At 47.3% G+C, this 17,598-nt stretch overlaps 1 protein-coding gene across 4 annotated transcripts; it reads right to left on the reverse strand.

Moving 5' to 3' along the window:
- Positions 1 to 179: 179 nt before the first annotated feature.
- On the reverse strand, positions 180 to 15,689 carry ACKR2 (atypical chemokine receptor 2). Of its 4 annotated transcripts, XM_037733993.1 has the most exons (3): positions 15,625 to 15,689; positions 10,876 to 11,036; positions 180 to 1,529 (listed from the first exon to the last, which is right to left on the reverse strand). In XM_037733993.1, the coding sequence occupies exon 3, from the start codon at positions 1,498 to 1,500 to the stop codon at positions 346 to 348; it is 1,155 nt and encodes a 384-aa protein (XP_037589921.1). In that variant the 5' UTR covers positions 1,501 to 1,529; positions 10,876 to 11,036; positions 15,625 to 15,689; the 3' UTR covers positions 180 to 345. The 4 variants fall into 4 exon arrangements, with proteins under 4 accessions (XP_037589921.1, XP_037589966.1, XP_017378159.1 ...); XM_037734038.1 differs by lacking the exon at positions 10,876 to 11,036 and having other exon boundaries at positions 15,625 to 15,674; XM_017522670.2 differs by lacking the exon at positions 15,625 to 15,689 and having other exon boundaries at positions 10,876 to 11,116.
- Positions 15,690 to 17,598: the final 1,909 nt, after the last annotated feature.

Consider the following 17,598-nt stretch of genomic DNA (forward strand, 5'->3'; position numbering starts at 1 on the left):
GGGAGGGAGGGAGAAAAAGGGAGGAAGGGAGAAAGGAAGGGAGGGAGGGAGGAAGGGAGGGAGGGAGGGAGAAAGGAAGGGAGGAAGGGAGGGAGGGAGAAAAAGGGAGGAAGGGAGAAAGGAAGGGAGGGAGGGAGGGAGGGAATATTACAGCAATTCAGAAAACAAAGTATGGTGTCGTGGAGGAAGAAGGCAGGGGTGAGCAAATGCTGCTGGTGGTTGAGAACTGAGAATTGACCACTGGGTTTAGCAACATGGTCACTGAGGCCCCTGGAGAGAGCACTTTCAGTGGATGCTCACATTAGCTGCTTCCCATCTGCTCCCACCAGACCGAGGTTTGGACACTCAGGCTGCTTTATTCCCCACATCCTCCTTGTTAGGGAAGTTCTCAATCTGCCTCTCCCCAAGGTCATTCATGCCAGTCATTTCTTCTTGGACAGTGAGACTGCTGCTCTCAGGACAGCTGGACAATGAGGCCTGGACAGTGCCAGGTGCCAGGTGCCGTCCAAGCACAGCAGTCAGGAAAGTCTTCAGGTACTGGCGGAAGCGGCGACTGGAGAAGGCGTACAGGATGGGGGAAAAGCAGCAATGAAGGAAGGCGATGCTCTCTGTCACCTGGAGTGCATAGTCTAGGTGCTGGCTGACCTTGCAGTCCCCGAATACTTGCAGGTCCAATAGTGTATGCAGAAATAAGGTGACATTGTATGGGAACCATAGCACAAAGAAGGCCACCACCAGGGCTACAGCTATTTTTAGAGCCCGGCCCTGGCCTGGGGGACTCAGCGTGACCAAGACACAACCAATACGGGAGTAGAAGAAGATCATGGCAAGGAGTGGAAGGAGAAACCCTAGGAGGTTCTGCTGGAGGCGGAGGAAGAGCTTCCAAATGGTCCCATGCCCGCTGAAATCTGCGTGGCAGTTCCACACACCCTTGGGATTTTCATGTGTCTGTACAAAGACCATATCAGGGATAGAGATGGCCAGGGACACAGCCCATACTATGGTAACAAGAAGTAGGCTCTTGGCCCGGGTCCTCAGCCTGTGGAAGGGCTGAGCATGGACGATCTCCAGGTACTTGTCCAGGCTCATGCAGCCAATGAAAAAGATGCCACTGTACAAGTTAATAGCATAAAGAGTGCTCACCATCTTGCACAAGAAACTCCCAAAGACCCAATGCCAGGCCACGGAGATGCCCCAGAAGGGCAGTGTCACCACAAACAGGAGATTTGAGATGGCCAGATTCAGCAGGTAGATCTCAGCCATCCGCCTGCGAGGCACATATCGGAGCAAAAGCATGAGAAGAAGGAGGTTCCCGCTCAGGCCCAACACAAAAATCAGGCTATAGAAGACTGGCAGGAAGATTTTGCCAAAGGACACCACCGCATCCTTCCTGCAGAGCATGAAGGCCACCTCATCCAGGTAGTCATAGTAATAGAAGCTGCTGTTCTCAGAGCCGGCATCCTTGGTGGTGAGTCGCTGCGGAGAGGCAGTGGCAGCCATGTTGGGAGGAAATGTCCAGTCCCGATGTCCTGTAGTGGTGTGGGGGGAACAATATGGTGAGACCTAGCATTCTCTACGTTTCTCTAAAACCACTTTTGCTGCTGCCCTGGGATGTCCAATAGACTCTTCAAATCTACATCAGCATCTGCAGTCCAACGGTAAGAGCACAAGCCTGGGGAGCCATCTGCACCACTTAATAGTTATGTCACCCAGATATCCCCTCACCTGTGTCTTTTTTCTTTCTTTCTTTTTTTTTTGAGACAGAGTTTTACTTTTGTTGTCCAGACTGGCGTGCAATGTCATGATCTCAGCTCACGACAACCTCTACCTCCTGGTTCAAGTAATTCTCCTGCCTCAGCCTCCCAAGTAGCTGGGATTACAGGCATGCACCACCATGCCCAGCTAATTTTGTATTTTTAGTAGAGACAGGGTTTCTCCATGTTGGTCAGGCTGGTCTCGAACTCTTGACCTCTGGTGATCCGCCCACCTAAGCCTTCCAAAGTGCTGGAATTACAGGTGTGAGCCACCATACCTGGCCACCTTTGTCTTATAACTAAATCCCACTTACTCTGGGACATTTACTGTTGGATAAGTGACTAACCTTTAGATGTTCTCATTTAATTATTTCCTTATGATTTTGTTTCTTCATTTTTCTCCTATATAATTTTTTTTTAAAAAAACTTACAGTGTCTTTCAAATCTTCTTTATTCTGTAGGGATATCAATTCACCTATTTAATGTGTCTCCTGACCCTTCCTCATGTGTGGCTTATTATTATTTTTTTAATGACAGCTTATCTTCAGTGGGGCTTGTTTTATCCATAAATGTCCAGTATATCCACCCTGGCTTTGAGTTTTCTTTACTCCTGTCACCTGAGGATTTCCCTTGCTTTTTGAGAGTTTTTAAGTATTTTATTTGTAAATAGCAAGTTTTATATCAATACTTTTAATGACAAATATTTAATATTTTAAATATTTTATCCAGTATTTCTGTTTGCGGCAAAGGGTGTGATCCGTCATGCTGATGGACTCAGCACCTACTAAACTTTTCCGCCTCTCAGTTTCCTCATCTTTAAAATGAAAATAATAACAGTGCCTATCTTGTGAGGTTCTTGTGATGCTTAAATGTGATAATACATGCAGAGCACTTTAAGCTGTACAAAAGTGACCGGAGCATAGCAGACATTCAATAAATGTGAGTTTAAATTATTGCTTTGCCCAGAACTGAGTTATTCATCTCCCCACCAGCCCCTTTCTTCTTTCCTAGGCCCATCTAACCGAATGATTCCACCAACTACTCAGCCACCTAAGGCTGAAACATGGGATACCTTGCAGATTCTTTCCTCATCACCCTCGCCCCCACCCTGTGAGTTTTTCCTTTTCAATCGGCCCACTTATCTCCAAGTCCCATAAAAATATGTACATGATACTCTTTTCATGAAAGTAAGACAAATGAAACAAAAAATACATACTTTAAAGGAGTACAAATAGATGACAGGAAGGCAGAGGAATGACAGCTACCAAATTCAAGATGGCAGGTGCCTGGGCAGGAGAAGCCAGTGGCATGGGATGGTGGTGGACCTATGAGATGGGACGAGTCACTGTCCACAGTCAAGTGTCCTCTGAGGCAGTGAGATCCCAGAATTTTATTAAATTATTTAAAATAATTTTTTGAAGAGAGCTTCACATAAACCAGTGATACAAGTATATGATGAATGAAGAAATATTTTCAAACCTGTAGCGTGTTCCGGAGAAGGGGAGGGAGAGAGGAGAGAGACTTCATGTTGAACAAAGAGCATTCACCAATGGGTAAGGGGGCTCGAGGAGGAGAGAGGAAGGAGATAAAAAGGAGTATGTGGCTCAAGCAGGCAATTATGAACAGCCACTGAAGAGGGGACTGTAGACTGTTGACAGTCACGGGCCACAGACTGAGAAATGCAAATCAGCTCTACCCCATACTTCTGGATTTTATTTTTTTTTATATTTGACTCCTGTGAACCTGAACTTTTTTTTTTTTCCGAGATGGAGTCTCGCTCTGTTGCCAGGCTGGACTGCAGTGGCACAACCCAGCTCACTGCAACCTCCACCTCCTGGGTTCAAGCAATTCTCCTGCCTCAGCTTCCAGAGTAGCTGGGACTACAGGTGCTCGCCACCATGCACAGCTAATTTTTGTATTTTTTAGTAGAGACGGGGTTTTACCATGTTGGCCAGGATGGTCTTGATCCCTTGACCTTGTGACCTGCCTGCCTCGGCCTCCCAAAGTGCTGGGATTATAGGCGTGAGCCACCATGCCTGGCTGAGCTTGAACTTTTTAATATGTTCAATGCCCCCTTGTATTTCTTCTATGAATTATTTATTGTTTTAATGGGTGGGTTGCTCATTTTATGAGGTCTTATAATAGTGAAGATGTTAGCTTTTTTCATATGTATTACAAATGTTTTCCTTAGCCCTTTCTGATAAAAGTGTTACCTTTTTTTTTTCAGGTAGACTTTGAAAGAAATGTTGACTCAGGTTCCCAGTTGACCCATGGTATCCGTTGTACTATGACCTCATGGCTGGTGGAAGCATTCAGTGCTGCTGGAGCAGAACATCTCTTGCAGGAGCCCTTGAGTCTTCCCACTCTGTGAGCCTCTGCCCCACCCTTGGGCTCCTATCCAATGGCAACTGGACCAGATCCTAGGGAAACCACACATGCCCTGTCCCCATCCCAGGGGCTCAGCCTGAGTGGCTTTTTCTGTTTCTGATCAACCTAAGGAACTTTACCCAGTGCCTTTTTTTACTGGTCTTCCTGTCCCCTTCTCTGCACCGGGGCCCTCCTGGCCTTCAGCTCCTCCTTCCTGGGCAGCAGTAAGGACACCCCTAGCATATGGCTCATGCTGGAAGCCTGTGAGCTGCTGCAGAAGGAGGATGTGAGGGGTGTACTCAGGTCTAATCAGGGCTTATTACTCAGGAGTTGACACTGGTTAAACACCAGCTCTTCTGAGCTGCTGACATGGACCTTGATCTTGACTTGATTTCTCAAAGTGCCTTGACTTTTGTTTTAGCAAACAACGAAGTCTGACAAATGTTTCAATCAAAGCCAGAGGTCAGAGTCAGCAGACCCTGCTAGTCCAGACCGCCTTTGTTCTCCCTCTACGTGGAACACTCTATCCGCTTCCAACTCGAGGCCTTTAGCCTGCTGATCTTTCACTCTGGGAATCTGTTCAGAACGTCATCTCCACCTCTGGAGCAACAATCCTCCTATCACTTTCATCAATAAGGCCAATGACATTTTTATTGCATTTTATCACAAAGTGGCAACAGCAATCAGGTCTTTACCCCTGATCTTTCACTCTGGGAATTTTTCTAGGTCTCCCTCATCTCTGGAACAGCCATCCCCTCCTATCTCTTTCATCAATAATACCAGCGACAATGACAACAGCAGTCAGCACCCTCATATGCACGTTACAGCTGGCCAGGCACCTTCGGATGCACTGCAGTAGCCTTGTAAGGCAAATCAGGAAGGAACTGTCAGCCCCATTTAACTCAGGAGCAAAGCGACTTTACCAGGGTCACACAGGAAGTCACTAGCCAAGTTGCATCTGAAATCCAGGTCTTCAGACTCTAGGCACATGGTGTCTTGTCCCTGGTCCCACCTCATCCTTGGCCTCTGTTCTGCCCTACCCAGCAGTTACAAAAAGGGTTCACTGAGAAAGGTATGATTGAAGGCCAGGCACGGTGGCTCATGCTTATAATTCCACCACTTTGGGAGGGTGGATCACCTGAGGTCAGGAGTTCAAGACCAGCCTGTTCAACATGGTGAAACCCATCTCTACTAAAAATACAAAAATTAGCCAGGCATGGTGGCGCACACCTATAATCCAGCTAGTTGGGAGGCTGAGGCAGGAGAATCACTTGAACCCAGGAGTTGGAGGTTGCAGTGAACTGAGACTGCACCATTGCACTCCAGCCTGGGCAACAAGAGTGAAATTTGGTGTCAAAAAAAAAGAAAGATGTGATTGAGTCTTGGTTGGTTGCCCAGGATCTTCCCCTCATTGGGAGATATGCAGGGCTCACCTCCCTTAGGTCTTTCAGGGAAGTCACAGTTGAGGCAACGAGAGGAAGGATATTGTGATGAGGAGGCAGCCATGTTAGTTGGGTTCCTTCTACGAGTTGAATGCTCACATGTAATTTTCTCACCTTATCTTCACCATAGTCCTGGGAAGCAAAGCGATTATAATCTTCACTTTCCAGATGAAGAAACAGGTGTGGAGAGGTGAAGCCCAATTGTTTACAGCCTCGGATTAGCAAATGGTGGGCCGGGCATTGGATGGCCCTCACAACATGAGGTGGAAATGGTGACCCCTTCCCCCACACACTCCCTTTCAAAATGGACCAAACTTGAATTTGAAGGCTGAGGCTCCAACAGTGGGAATTCTGGCCTCAGCAACTGGTGGCAGGAAGGTTCAAAGCCAGTGGTAGGCTGAGGGCCAATCATATGGCATCTGGGAGGCATAAAACAAATGGTCATGGAATTAACCAACTCTGCGTTCAGTGATGTTAAGTTGGTAGCTTGAAATTGAGAATATTTACATCATGGCAAATGCTATAAATCAAGGCTTTCCTCTCTCTCCTCTGCCATCCTGCCTCTCCTGTGCCTCCAGCCAAGAACGTTGTCAAACTTTCACCAGCACTCCCCTGATTAGGCCCCCACAGAGCTTGACTGGACCCTGCCTGACTCACTGAACCCTCTTTTGTGTCTCCCAGCATCTCCCCTCTTCCACCCTAAACATCAATTTCACGACCACCTTCCCCGCAGCCAAGAACCCTATGGGCAGGGTCACCTGTAGTTCCCCCCGGTGCTGAAATCACACCCATGCTGAGTGCGAGTGTACTGTTCACAGTGCAGCTAATTCCACTTGCAAGCTGATCAAATAAACAAGACTAAATGTGACCTCCAGAGGCCACACCAGCTTTTGAAATATAAAATCAAGAACATCATTTGAGATCACTTCTAGTGAAAAATACTTTTGCTGGCTTCCTTTGAATGTGGAAAACATACCCTCCTTTAAAATACAATCTAAATCCTCCCCTCCTAGAACCCTGCCTGGGCTGGTGGCCTGGGGAAACCCCTGCCCCAGCCCCTGCAAGCACTCACAGAAGGTCACTCCTCAGCCACAGTGTCCATCACCTGGAAGCAAGACTGCCTTTTGAAGATCACCTGCTTCCCCTGCTAAACTGAGGGTGCCGAGGATCTGCAGCTGTGTTCCCAGGACTCACCAGCACAGGGCTGGCATCGGAGAGGCGTTCAATACCCAGTGGTGGAATTCATTAGCACAGCCTCCTCTCCCCCGCCCTTCTGTCTCCTGACTGTTCCCTTTTCTGATTTCCCACTTCCCTACCGCAGGAGCCTGGACACAGCTGAGCCAAGACTCTCCTTCTCTGAGTGGATTCTCCAGCCTGGGCCAGCTCTGCCTTAGCAGCCTTGGGAGCCTGTGATCACGGAACATTACCAGCCCTAAGCCCCCGCTGTTTCCACTTGAACCGTGTTCAAGTGCCGCCTCCAGCTGGTGCAGCCTCCCCGGCCTGTGTCACGGGAAGTGGCCCCATGTCTACCCCCAATCCTCCCTCGGGACTCCTTTTGCTCCTCTGATTGCTTTTGGGAAGATTGGGGTGGAAATGGGGTCCCAAGGCCTGAATTCCATCCTCACTCAGCATGGGATGGTCCCCCTCTGGTCCTCTGCCCTTCACTCTGGGACTCCAATCCCATATTCCTGGCCCAACTGTGGCTGGAAAAGTTGAGGCAGGAGTCATGAAGTGATTCATACTCTGACCACAGTGTCTGGCTGTGGAACACCCTCTGGCCCCGGAAGAGGTGCATAACAGAGGATGGGCACACTGGCAGGAGACCTGCCTTTGGGGGATCTGGTACCAGTGTTGAGATCTCTCTACTTGCGTCTTCTTGGGCTTGGGAAAACACCAGCTACTGAACTGTAATTTCATCTATAAAAATAATAACAACACTCAGCATTTTTACAGCGCTTACTATGGGTTCTCATGCATTAATTAATTTCATTCTTTCAGTAACACTATGAGGCTGGTAGTATTCCTATCTCTTTCTTACATATGAGGTGACTAAGACACAGAGGGGCTAAGGAACCTGCCCAAGGTCACACAGCTATTAAATACCTGAGTTGGCTGTCTGGGCAGGAAGATATAAAAAAATAAAATAAAAATTAAAAATATGTGATCTGGGCTTTGAACCCAAGCTCAGAGACCAGGCTGGCTCATTAGAAGATGCAGCAAGGGCCAGCAAGTGCTGGGATGATGGCTCACACCTATAATCCCAGCACTTTGGGAGGCTGAGGCAGATGGACCATCTGAGGTCAGGAGTTCAAGACCAGCCTGACCAACATGGTGAAATCCCATCTCTACTAAAAATACAAAAATTAACCAGGTGTGGTGATGCATCCCTGTAATCGCAACTACTAGGGAGGCTGAGGCAGGAGAATTGCTTGAACCCAGAAGGCAGAGGTTGCAGTGAGTCAAGATCACACCACTGCACTCCAGCCTGGGTGACAGAGTGAGACTCCATCTCAAAAGAAAAAGAAAGAAAATGGAGCAAAGAATGGCACTAGAGATGGAGAAATAACAGGAGATCAGGATGCTATTGCTTAAGACACCTGAATGGAAAGCTGCTCAGAAGGCCGATGGTGCATGCATGGAAACGGAAGTGAGAGCCACACGTGGAGGATGTGAGGAAAACGGTCTATACGCTCGGAAATGGCATGCTAGGGAGAGAAACCCGTGGATGATCAGCTCAGAGGTAGAACTGCACCTCCTACTTCACTGGTCAGTTTGGGGTGCCCTTGAGCTTAAACCTCCAGGCTCTGCTGGCCCCAAGACAAAAGCAAGGCTTCCATCCAAAGGCCTTGACTTCCATGTGTCAGTTTTCTCATCTATAATATACACAATACAATGAAGAACTTTGTGAGGATTCAACCTGATGTCATCATTATAACAGCACCATGGAGTCCTGACCTTTCTGCTGGGCCTGGGGTAAGGGCTTTAAATGTATTAACTTATTTACTCCTCACATTTACCTGATAGAAGTAAAGACTATCATTAGCCTTGTTTTAGAGCTGAGGATTCTAAGACACAGGGAAGTTAGAGAACTGGCCCAAGATCACAGAGCAATTGACTAATAGAGCCAGGCTTTGAAACCGGGTGTCCATGCTCTTAAATGCTAGGTTACAATACAACTCAAAGAAAATAGTAAGCACAGCCAGGGGCAGTGGCAGGCATCTCTAGTTCCAGCTACTTGGGAGGCTGAAATTGAAGGATTCCTTGAACCCAGGAGTTTGAGACCAGCATGGACAACATAGTGAGACCATATCTCAAAAATAATAATAATAATAACGACAAGGTTGTGGATCCCCTCCCCTGAGCTTTTTATGTAATAATGCACTGACGGCTCACCATAACCTTTTAAGATGGGCCCCATTCTACTGATGAGGAACTGAGACTCAGAGAGGGAGAGTAATGTACCCAAGCACACACAGCAAGTATATGGCAGGACTGGAAACCGAGTTCCTGCAGCTGGCTCCAGAGCTGGAGCCCCAAATCACACATTGGGAGTTCAGCCTGTGAGCGCCCCTTCCTCGGGCTTGCAGAATGAACAGGGGCCTTCTGGATGGTCTACGTGGGAAGTATATTTGGATTGTGATTTATAAAACGCCATGAAGACAATAGGAACCAGTCCTGACACTTACACAGGGCTTTGTGTCTCCCGAGACCCTTTTTTAGCCCCAGTCATTGCTGTGTCTTCCTGGCTCCCTCGTGAAGGGGTGGACAGGTATGCATCCCCTCTCTGGTTTCCCAGGAAATTCAGGGCTGCACTGCAAGCCAGGCATAGCTGGCCAGAGGAATCAGCTGGCCCTGGATTCCAGATCACTGCACACTCTCTCTCCTTACTTTTTTAACAGATTATTTTTCCTGATTATCATAATAATATATAGTCAATGTAAAATATGAAAATACAGCAGAAAAATAGAAAGGAGGCCAAAAAACAAAAACAAAACTCCCCTGTTATGCTACCATTGCAAAAATAACCCTCAGGAACATCTTAGTGTATCCTGTTTGTCTGTTTTCATGCCCAGAGCCACATCTGCTACACTAACACTCATGGATTTGTGTAATCAAAAAGTCTGGCTGGAAGGGAGTGGCCTCGTCCAGTCCTCAGCAGGGCGGGCGGCTCCTTGCAGCCTCCAGCTAGACATAGCCATCTCCTGCTCATGAGATATATGAGGCCCTCCTGCTCCCCACGCTCCCTGGGACCCCACATTACTCAACGTTTCCTGGCCCTTGTCAGGAGATAGGGATGTTTGTGACATGTATAAAATCACAAGAGTAACCCTCCTCCCAAAGCTCATTTCAGCTAACAAAAATGTAAGCACTTTTAGAGCCTGACCCTTCAAGGAGCTGCTGTAGAAGGTGAGACTTTCGTGTTTTTCCCGGAATGTTTTTTGATGTTTTGTTTTTTGCCTCTCTCCATGTGGCCTGAAATGTTCCCATGAGAACTTCTTGCATGTGTATTTCAACATGATGCTGGGCTCAAAATGAAACACCCCACCACCCCCAGGAAGGGCGGCACACTTAGCATGGTAGAATAGACAGAATACAGCTGAACTCACTTCTTAATGGCTGTGCAACCCCAGGCTCATCATTTAACCTGTCTGAGCCTTAGTTTTCTTACCTATAGCATGCCTCCTTTGCAAGGTTACTATGGCAAACTGAGGGCCTGGCATATGCTATTAGTTCTCTTTCAGCCCCTAAAAGGAATACACTCACTGATTAAATGACACTTGGCTCAGGCTGGGATGCATGGGAGGGGATCCAAGGACAGTTTGAATCTGGAACAGTTTTGGGCAGAAAGAAGGGGGTCAAGAATTTGGAAAAGGAGGAGGATGGGGAGAGGGTGGGCATGTACAAAAGAAGAGACCACAGAGCTGCGAAACTTTGGCCCTGGGTGAGAGGCCCTTAAAGACTATCTCATCTGCCCCATTCTCTTACAGCTGGGAACACTGAGGTCCAGAGAAGGAAAGGAATGCTTGAGCTCCCCTAGCCAACCAGGTTGGAGAACCAACTCTCAGGGATTTTAGGAATCTGCAAAGCAGATTCTCAGAGCCAGAGTCAAGTAGGGGAAGAAGTCAGAAGACCCCTCACTCTCCAGGTGCTGGAGGCAATTGCTGGAGAGAAAGCTCTACACTGACTTCGCACCTCCCTGTTCCCAGCACCTGTGCCCACTCCCCAAGCCACTGGGTTCAGTCTGTCCCTGTGGTCCCTGGGCATTCCCACCCCCACCCCAACCCCACCTCCTGAGTGTGGCTATAACCTACCAGAGCCAGAATGACTTGCTTGGGAATGTCCACACAAGCCTGGGAGCAGAGCAGCAGCGCCCGGGTGCCTCTTCCTCAGGAAGTGCAGAGGGAGTATGATTCTTCTCTGAAGGCTCGTCCCCTCTCTGGACAGCAGCTTGTGTATATATCCTGCTTTCAGACTGGAAAAAAAATTCCCTTTGCCCTTGCCCCAACCCTCATCCTGCACAGCCATGAGCTGTTTCTCTCATTGACAAGAGTCAAGCTCAGATGACCTCCCACCTCATGAGGAGCATCCCCCAAGGATAGTGTTTGGAAAGCATGTGTCCCCTCTCTGGAATGATTCCCTGGTAACTGGATCAAGGCCACTAACAGTCCATTCCAGATGTGCAGGCCTTTGCTTACTCTGTGTCTCTGAAGGACCTTCCCAACATCACCTTCAGAGATCCTGCCTCCAGCTTCTTCATCCTGGATACCTTCCCAGCAAGATCTCACCGCCGCCCCTGCCAATCTGCCCCAAACCTAAACTCTTCCCAATCTCTTTCTCTGGCCATAACTTCCACTGAGCAGGGTTGTGTCTGCTACACCCACTGTCACCAATAGTTTCATCTCCCAGACTTTCCAAATCAAATTCCTTCTTTCCTTCCCTTCTCCCCCACTCCCCTTCATGGCATCTCTGTATGGTTACCTGCCTGTTTAACTGTCTGTTCCCCTGCTGGGTCAGGAGCTCTCAGGGGAAGGACCATATCTGACCCACTAGCCAGAGCCCAGGGACAGGCAACAGCAGAGAATGAATGAATGAGTGAATGAATGATGTTGGATATATGATGCACTGCCTGCCACATGCTTAGCAGTATGAGGGTCTGCCTTCCCAGCACAGCACCTGTGGTCCAGGATCAGTATCTCAGCTGCCCTCACCTCCAGTCCCACTGCCGCCCTTGACACACCGCAAGTGCTTGGTGAATGCCTGTTGCCTCCACTTGAACTGAGCAATAATAGAGCAGTAATGTCAGGTGGTTAAAGGTGCTGGCATTGGAGTCACGCTTAGCTGGGCTTGGATCTGGCTCTGCATTTACTGGCTGTGTGACCTAGAGTTGGTGGCTTCACCTCTCTGGCCCTTGGTTTTTTGCATCTTTACTGGGGTTGGGGACAGTCTCTCAGACAGACATCAGAGAACAGAATGTTCCAAGAAGATGGCCATGGACTTAGACATTTGCCCTTCTCTGAGGTCCACAGGCTACCAAGAATGGACTTTAAGACTGTGATGTGTTTTCACTCAGGCAGAGGGAAGCAGGGGTCCTTTCAAGTAGGGCCTCCAAGTTGCTACTTTCTAATAGGGAGAATAAAAGCCAAGAAGCTGCCCAACAACAGCCACAGAGTCCTGGGTCCCTCCCACAGAATCGCTAAGTTCTAGGACCTGGGTTCCTTCTTTATTCCCCCCCACCTCACCCCTTTTGTGTATCCTTAGTTTAAAATAATTTTTAGACTCGCAAAATAAAGCATAAGATTCAAAGATGCCTGTCTGCCAGCTTCCCTAATATTAACACCAGTTAAATTAAGCTTAGCCTAAGGCTGAACTTACATATTTTAATATATAAAACATATGTTTTATACATTTAATATATAAAACTTACATATTTTAAGTTTGGCCTAAAGGCTTCTCCGCACATAATGAACTGTAACCAGACTGAATGTGTAAACAGGCTATAACCTATTCTTGCGCCAACTACAGAGTTTCAGCCAATTGCATTTGACCAACCATTCAAACTGTGTTCAAATCAGGCAAATGCCAAGCTGTAACCAATCCAGCTGTTTGTCCTTCACTTCCATTTTCTGTCCATCACTTTCCTTTTCTGCCCATAAGTCTTCTTCCACCACTCCGCATCACCCAAGTTTCTCTGAACCTAATCTAGTTTGGGAGGTTGCCAGATTCTCAAACTGTTCTTTGTTCGATTAAACTCTGTTTAATTTGCCTAAGGTTTTATTATTATTATTATTATTATTATTATTATTGAGACAGAGTCTCACTCTGTTTCCCAGGCTGGAGTGTAGATGTGTGATTTCGGCTCACTACAACCTCTGCCTCCCAGGTTCAAGGGATTCTTCTGCCTCAGCCTCCTGAGTAGCTGGGATTACAGGTGCCCGCCACCACACCCAGCTAAACTTTGTATTTTTAGTAGAGGTGAGGTTTCACCATGTTGGCCAGAATGGTCTCGAACTCCTGAGCTCAAACGATCTGCCTGCCTCAGCCTCCAAAGGTACTGGCGTGAGCCACCGTGGCTGGCCTCTAAGGAGTTCACTTTTAACACATCTACATAATCACAGTACTGAATCTAAACAAGAAAATTAACATTGACACAACACTGTTGAGTAATCTACATACTTTATTGAAATTTCAACAGGTGTCCCACTAATGTCCTTCTCTGGCCCAGGATCTAAACCAGAATACACTTGATTCTTGTGTCTCCTTTGTCTCTTCATTCTGAGGCAGATCCTCAGTCTTGCTTTGTCTTTCATCACCTTGACAGTTTTGAAGAGTGCTGGCCAGTTCATTTGTAGAATGCTCCTAAATTTCAGTTTGGTTTTTCTTCAGGGTTAGATTAAGGTTATGTATTTTGGGCAGGAACACCACAGAAGTGACCTTATGTCCTCAGTACCCATATCAGAGGGGCATAGTTTCGAGATGTCTCTTTTCTGGTAATGTTAACTTTGATCACTTGAAAAATGTGGTATCTGATAAGTTTTTCCATTGTGAAATCACTATTTATGCTCCTGCTACATTGAGACTATGCAAATATCCTATTTCTCATCACGCTTTTGTCCACTAATTTTTGCATCCATTTATGCTTTCCAACAATAATTATTACTGTGTGGTGATGTTATGTTTCCATCATTCTTTCTACATGTACTGATTCTAATTTTATTATGAGAGAGCTGGACACAGCATCTCGCAGCACTATGAGAAGCTGAGGCAGGTAGATGGCTTGAGCCTAGGAGTTTGAGACTAGCCTGGGCAACATGGCAAAACCCCATCTTTGCAAAAAATGCAAAAATTACCCAGGCATAGTGGCATGCACCTGTACTCTCAGCTACTTGGGAAGCTGAGGTGGGAGGATTGTTTGAGCCCGGGAGGTGGAGGCTACAGTGAGACAAGATCTTGCCATGCACTCCAATGTGGGCAACAGAGGGAGACCCCAACTCAGAAAAAAATCTTTTTTTAAGAGTTGGCCTTTCTCCATAATTATTCATATTAGTATGACCTCATGGGTATTTATTTTATTCTATTGCTCCCATTATTTGTCTTGCTGTTCAAATTGTCTCATCCTCTTTGAAAATATTTCAACCCATCTGTTTCCTGTTAAGCTGCTTTTCCTAACAAGATGTGGCCCATATAAGTCACTCTCTCAGTGTCACTCCCCAGCCATAGCATGTCAGCCACTCCCTGGTGTGCAGGGCAGGTGGTTGGGAGACCTCTGAGCCTTTGTGTGAGTGGCCACGTTTCCCTTGTCCCAGGAACTCACTGAAGCATCTTCCCAACAAGGGTTGGGCTTTTTCCTGGAATGGGCAGGTTGCAGTCAGAGAAGTCAGTCCTAGCTCCACAGACAAAGAGTTCTGGGAAGGGCTGAGCCTGCCAGGTAGCCCCAGATCCCCCACCCCTGCTCTCCATCAGGCACCCTCCCTCCAGCACCACCAATCTCATGCTCTGATTGCTCCTTCTTGAGCTTCCCTTCTGAGCCAGACTGCAGGGAGAGTTACAGAGACGCCCAGGCAGCAGATAGCTTGGCAGCATTTGCCCAGATTTGCAGAGGAAATGCTCTGTACCCAGGGGATGGTTACCAGCTGTTCTCCACTTGCCCCATGGGCAACCGAAATGAAGAGGGCAGTGCATTGCAGGGGGAGGGGGACTCTAGTCAAAGAGAAAGGAGACTTCCGGATGTTGAAGTGGGCTGAAGGGAGAGGCTGTGAACTCACATTCTTTGCTCTTTTTAAGGCATACAAGGATCCTGGGATGGGAATGCACCCAGTCACAGGGGCCGGACAGGCAGAAGCACAGGGCCTCTCCATAGGGTGCAATGCCACTTCTGAATTCAAAGTAGACATTAAAATCATGACTAGTTTGACGTACTTCCTAATGTACTTATATCTTTCACATGTTGGAAAAATCTACAATTACTATAAAAAGTGGCATCATATTTTCAAAACACCGGCTTCTCTCTTTAGCCAAGTACTGAGTGCATATCTGTGAACCTTTGACCTATAGCTGATACATCCTGTCCTCCACCACCCTGGAAGTCTTCAGGCTCACCTCCCACTGGAAGCCTTCCCAAGCCTCCCCAAGCCTCTCCAGACATCCCTGATCCTCTGTTCTGAGTCTCCTTCCCGAGTCTGTAGGGGAATTATTGTTCAGGGGCAAATCTGTCTCCCTACCAGACTGCAAATTCTTCATAGGAGCCTTATTCCTTTGCACAGAGTACCTGGTGCTGCCCCACACTGAGCAGGAATTCCACAGACAAGGGCTCCTGATTGCCAGCATGACCTAGCCAGCTCTTGACAGCCTGGTTTTTGATGGCAGAGCCCTGGGCTGGCCCTGCGTCATCCTCTGTCTCACTGTTTCTTTCTCCCTATTTCTCTGTCTTCCTTGGGCAAAGTTTGCCCCATTCTAGCTTAACTCATGAGGGAGTCAGTCCAGTCCTTCTCTAGGGCCTTAAAACTCTAGGCCACAAACTTGCCTCCAATTTAGAAGCCTGGATAGAGCCCACATTTACTCACTTTGATTTGCTGTTAACGCCAGAATCTCAGACTTCTTCCTATCATGCCCCATTGACAACAGGAAGGAAATGGTACTCCTCTCACCTCTTCCACTTCCTCTTTCTGTGCTGCCCCCTCCTGGTCCCCTCTGGCCACTCAGAATGTGTTGTCTCCTCTTTTGTACGTCTGCCCAAGTCACCCTTCAACCAAGCAGCAGGTATGTATAACCCATTGCCCAATTACTACTCCCTTGCCTTGCTACAAATTTTGTTTGAAATCAATATATTTATTCATTTATCAAAATACCTTCACGTATATATTTATTACACGTTAAAATTATGGAGTGGTTCCCCAGATATCTTCTCTGTGGGCTATCACATCCATTTAGTGATGGCCGAGGTTATCACATCCATTTTGCTGATGGAGTTGCCAAGACTCAGAGAGGGAAATTCACTTGCCCAGAAACACAGTTGATAGTAGCCACATGGACTTTCTGATTCCTACTCCAGTGCTCTTTTGCTCATTGTCTTTGCGAATATTCCGTGTAATTCTTCCTTCCTTCTCCCCAGCCCCTCCACCTTAGATCTGGTTAGCGATTCCAGGAAAGAAATTATTTCTTGCTCATCTGAACATCCCCCACTGCGTAGCCCAGCCAGCACCTGACACACAGTAGACACTCAGTAAACGTTTGTTGGGTAAATGCAAGCTTTGATGTAGAAAGCCTTCCTAGAATTACTTGCTCTTACCTAACAGCGATCTCAATGTTTCTTGTACAAAGACTCCACCACCTTAGGCTTCTCTGGGACTCAGTTTCCCTGCCTATGAAGTGACTATAGAGCGAGTTTATCCAACCCACAGGCCACATGCTGCCCAGGACAGCTTTGAATGTGGCCCAACACAAATTCTTAAACTTTCTTAAAACATGATAAGGTTTTTTTTTTTCTGTGTGATTTTTTTTTTTTTTTTTTTTTTTTTTAGCTCATCAGCTATCATTAGTGTTAGTGTATTTGATGTGACACAAGACACTTCTTCCAGTGTGGCCCAGGAAAGCCAAAAGATCGGACACCCCTGTATAGAGGGTTAGACTCAATGATGTCCATGCTCCCATCAGCAGTGACATGCTGTTGTTTCCTGTGGGACTTCCTCAATGAGGACTGCATGCACACATCTAGAAACTGAAATACCAAGCCAGCCCAAGCAGCAATATAAAAATAGCAGCTGCTGGGCACACCCTCGGGTTCCAGGCAAAGAAGATTGCATCCTGTAAGGCTTGGAAGTTGGTGTTTCCAGCGGACCCTGGGAGTGGGTGAGTGACATGGACAGGCTGAGCTGCCAGCTTTCTGGAGGCAGTTTTATTTCTTGGGAGCTATTTTCTTTTCAATATTGTCAGGGTCTCTGGAAACTGACAAAGCTGACAGCTAATCAACAGTTGAGAACTGGGGACCTTGCTCCACCACCCCTTCACTTTTTCACCCATCTATCCATCCAGGAAGACTTTCCCGAGTGCCTGTCGTTGGTTTCATTTCAGAGAGGGCACTAGGGGCAGAACAGTAAAGCCAGCTGATGCTTACATGGCACTTGGGCTGAACAGGACACTGTTTCAAGTGCATCACATATATTAATTTCTCTAATCCTCCCACCAACCCTGTGTTATAATGAGGAAAATCAGGCACAGAGAGATTAGCTAACTTTTCCAAATTGCAGAACTGGGATTTGGACCAGACTACCCCTGCCCCCACCCTCAGCCTCCACCCAGTTAGTTTACTACATTTTCCCTTCTGAATCAGATGTTTTCTTCTCTCACCAGATAAATTTTGTAGTTTTATGATGTTTTTTTCTTTTCTTTTTTCAGACAGAGTCTCGCTCTGTCACCCAGGCTGGAGTGCAGTGGTATGATCTCAGCTCACTGCAGCCTCTGCCTCCCAGGTTCATGCGATTCTCATGCCTCAGCCTCCTGAGTAGCTGAGATGACAGGCATGTGCCACTGTGCCTGGC

The sequence above is a fragment of the Cebus imitator genome, unplaced genomic scaffold (assembly GCF_001604975.1).
Source record: "Cebus imitator isolate Cc_AM_T3 unplaced genomic scaffold, Cebus_imitator-1.0 Scaffold0, whole genome shotgun sequence".
NCBI lineage: Eukaryota > Metazoa > Chordata > Mammalia > Primates > Cebidae > Cebus > Cebus imitator.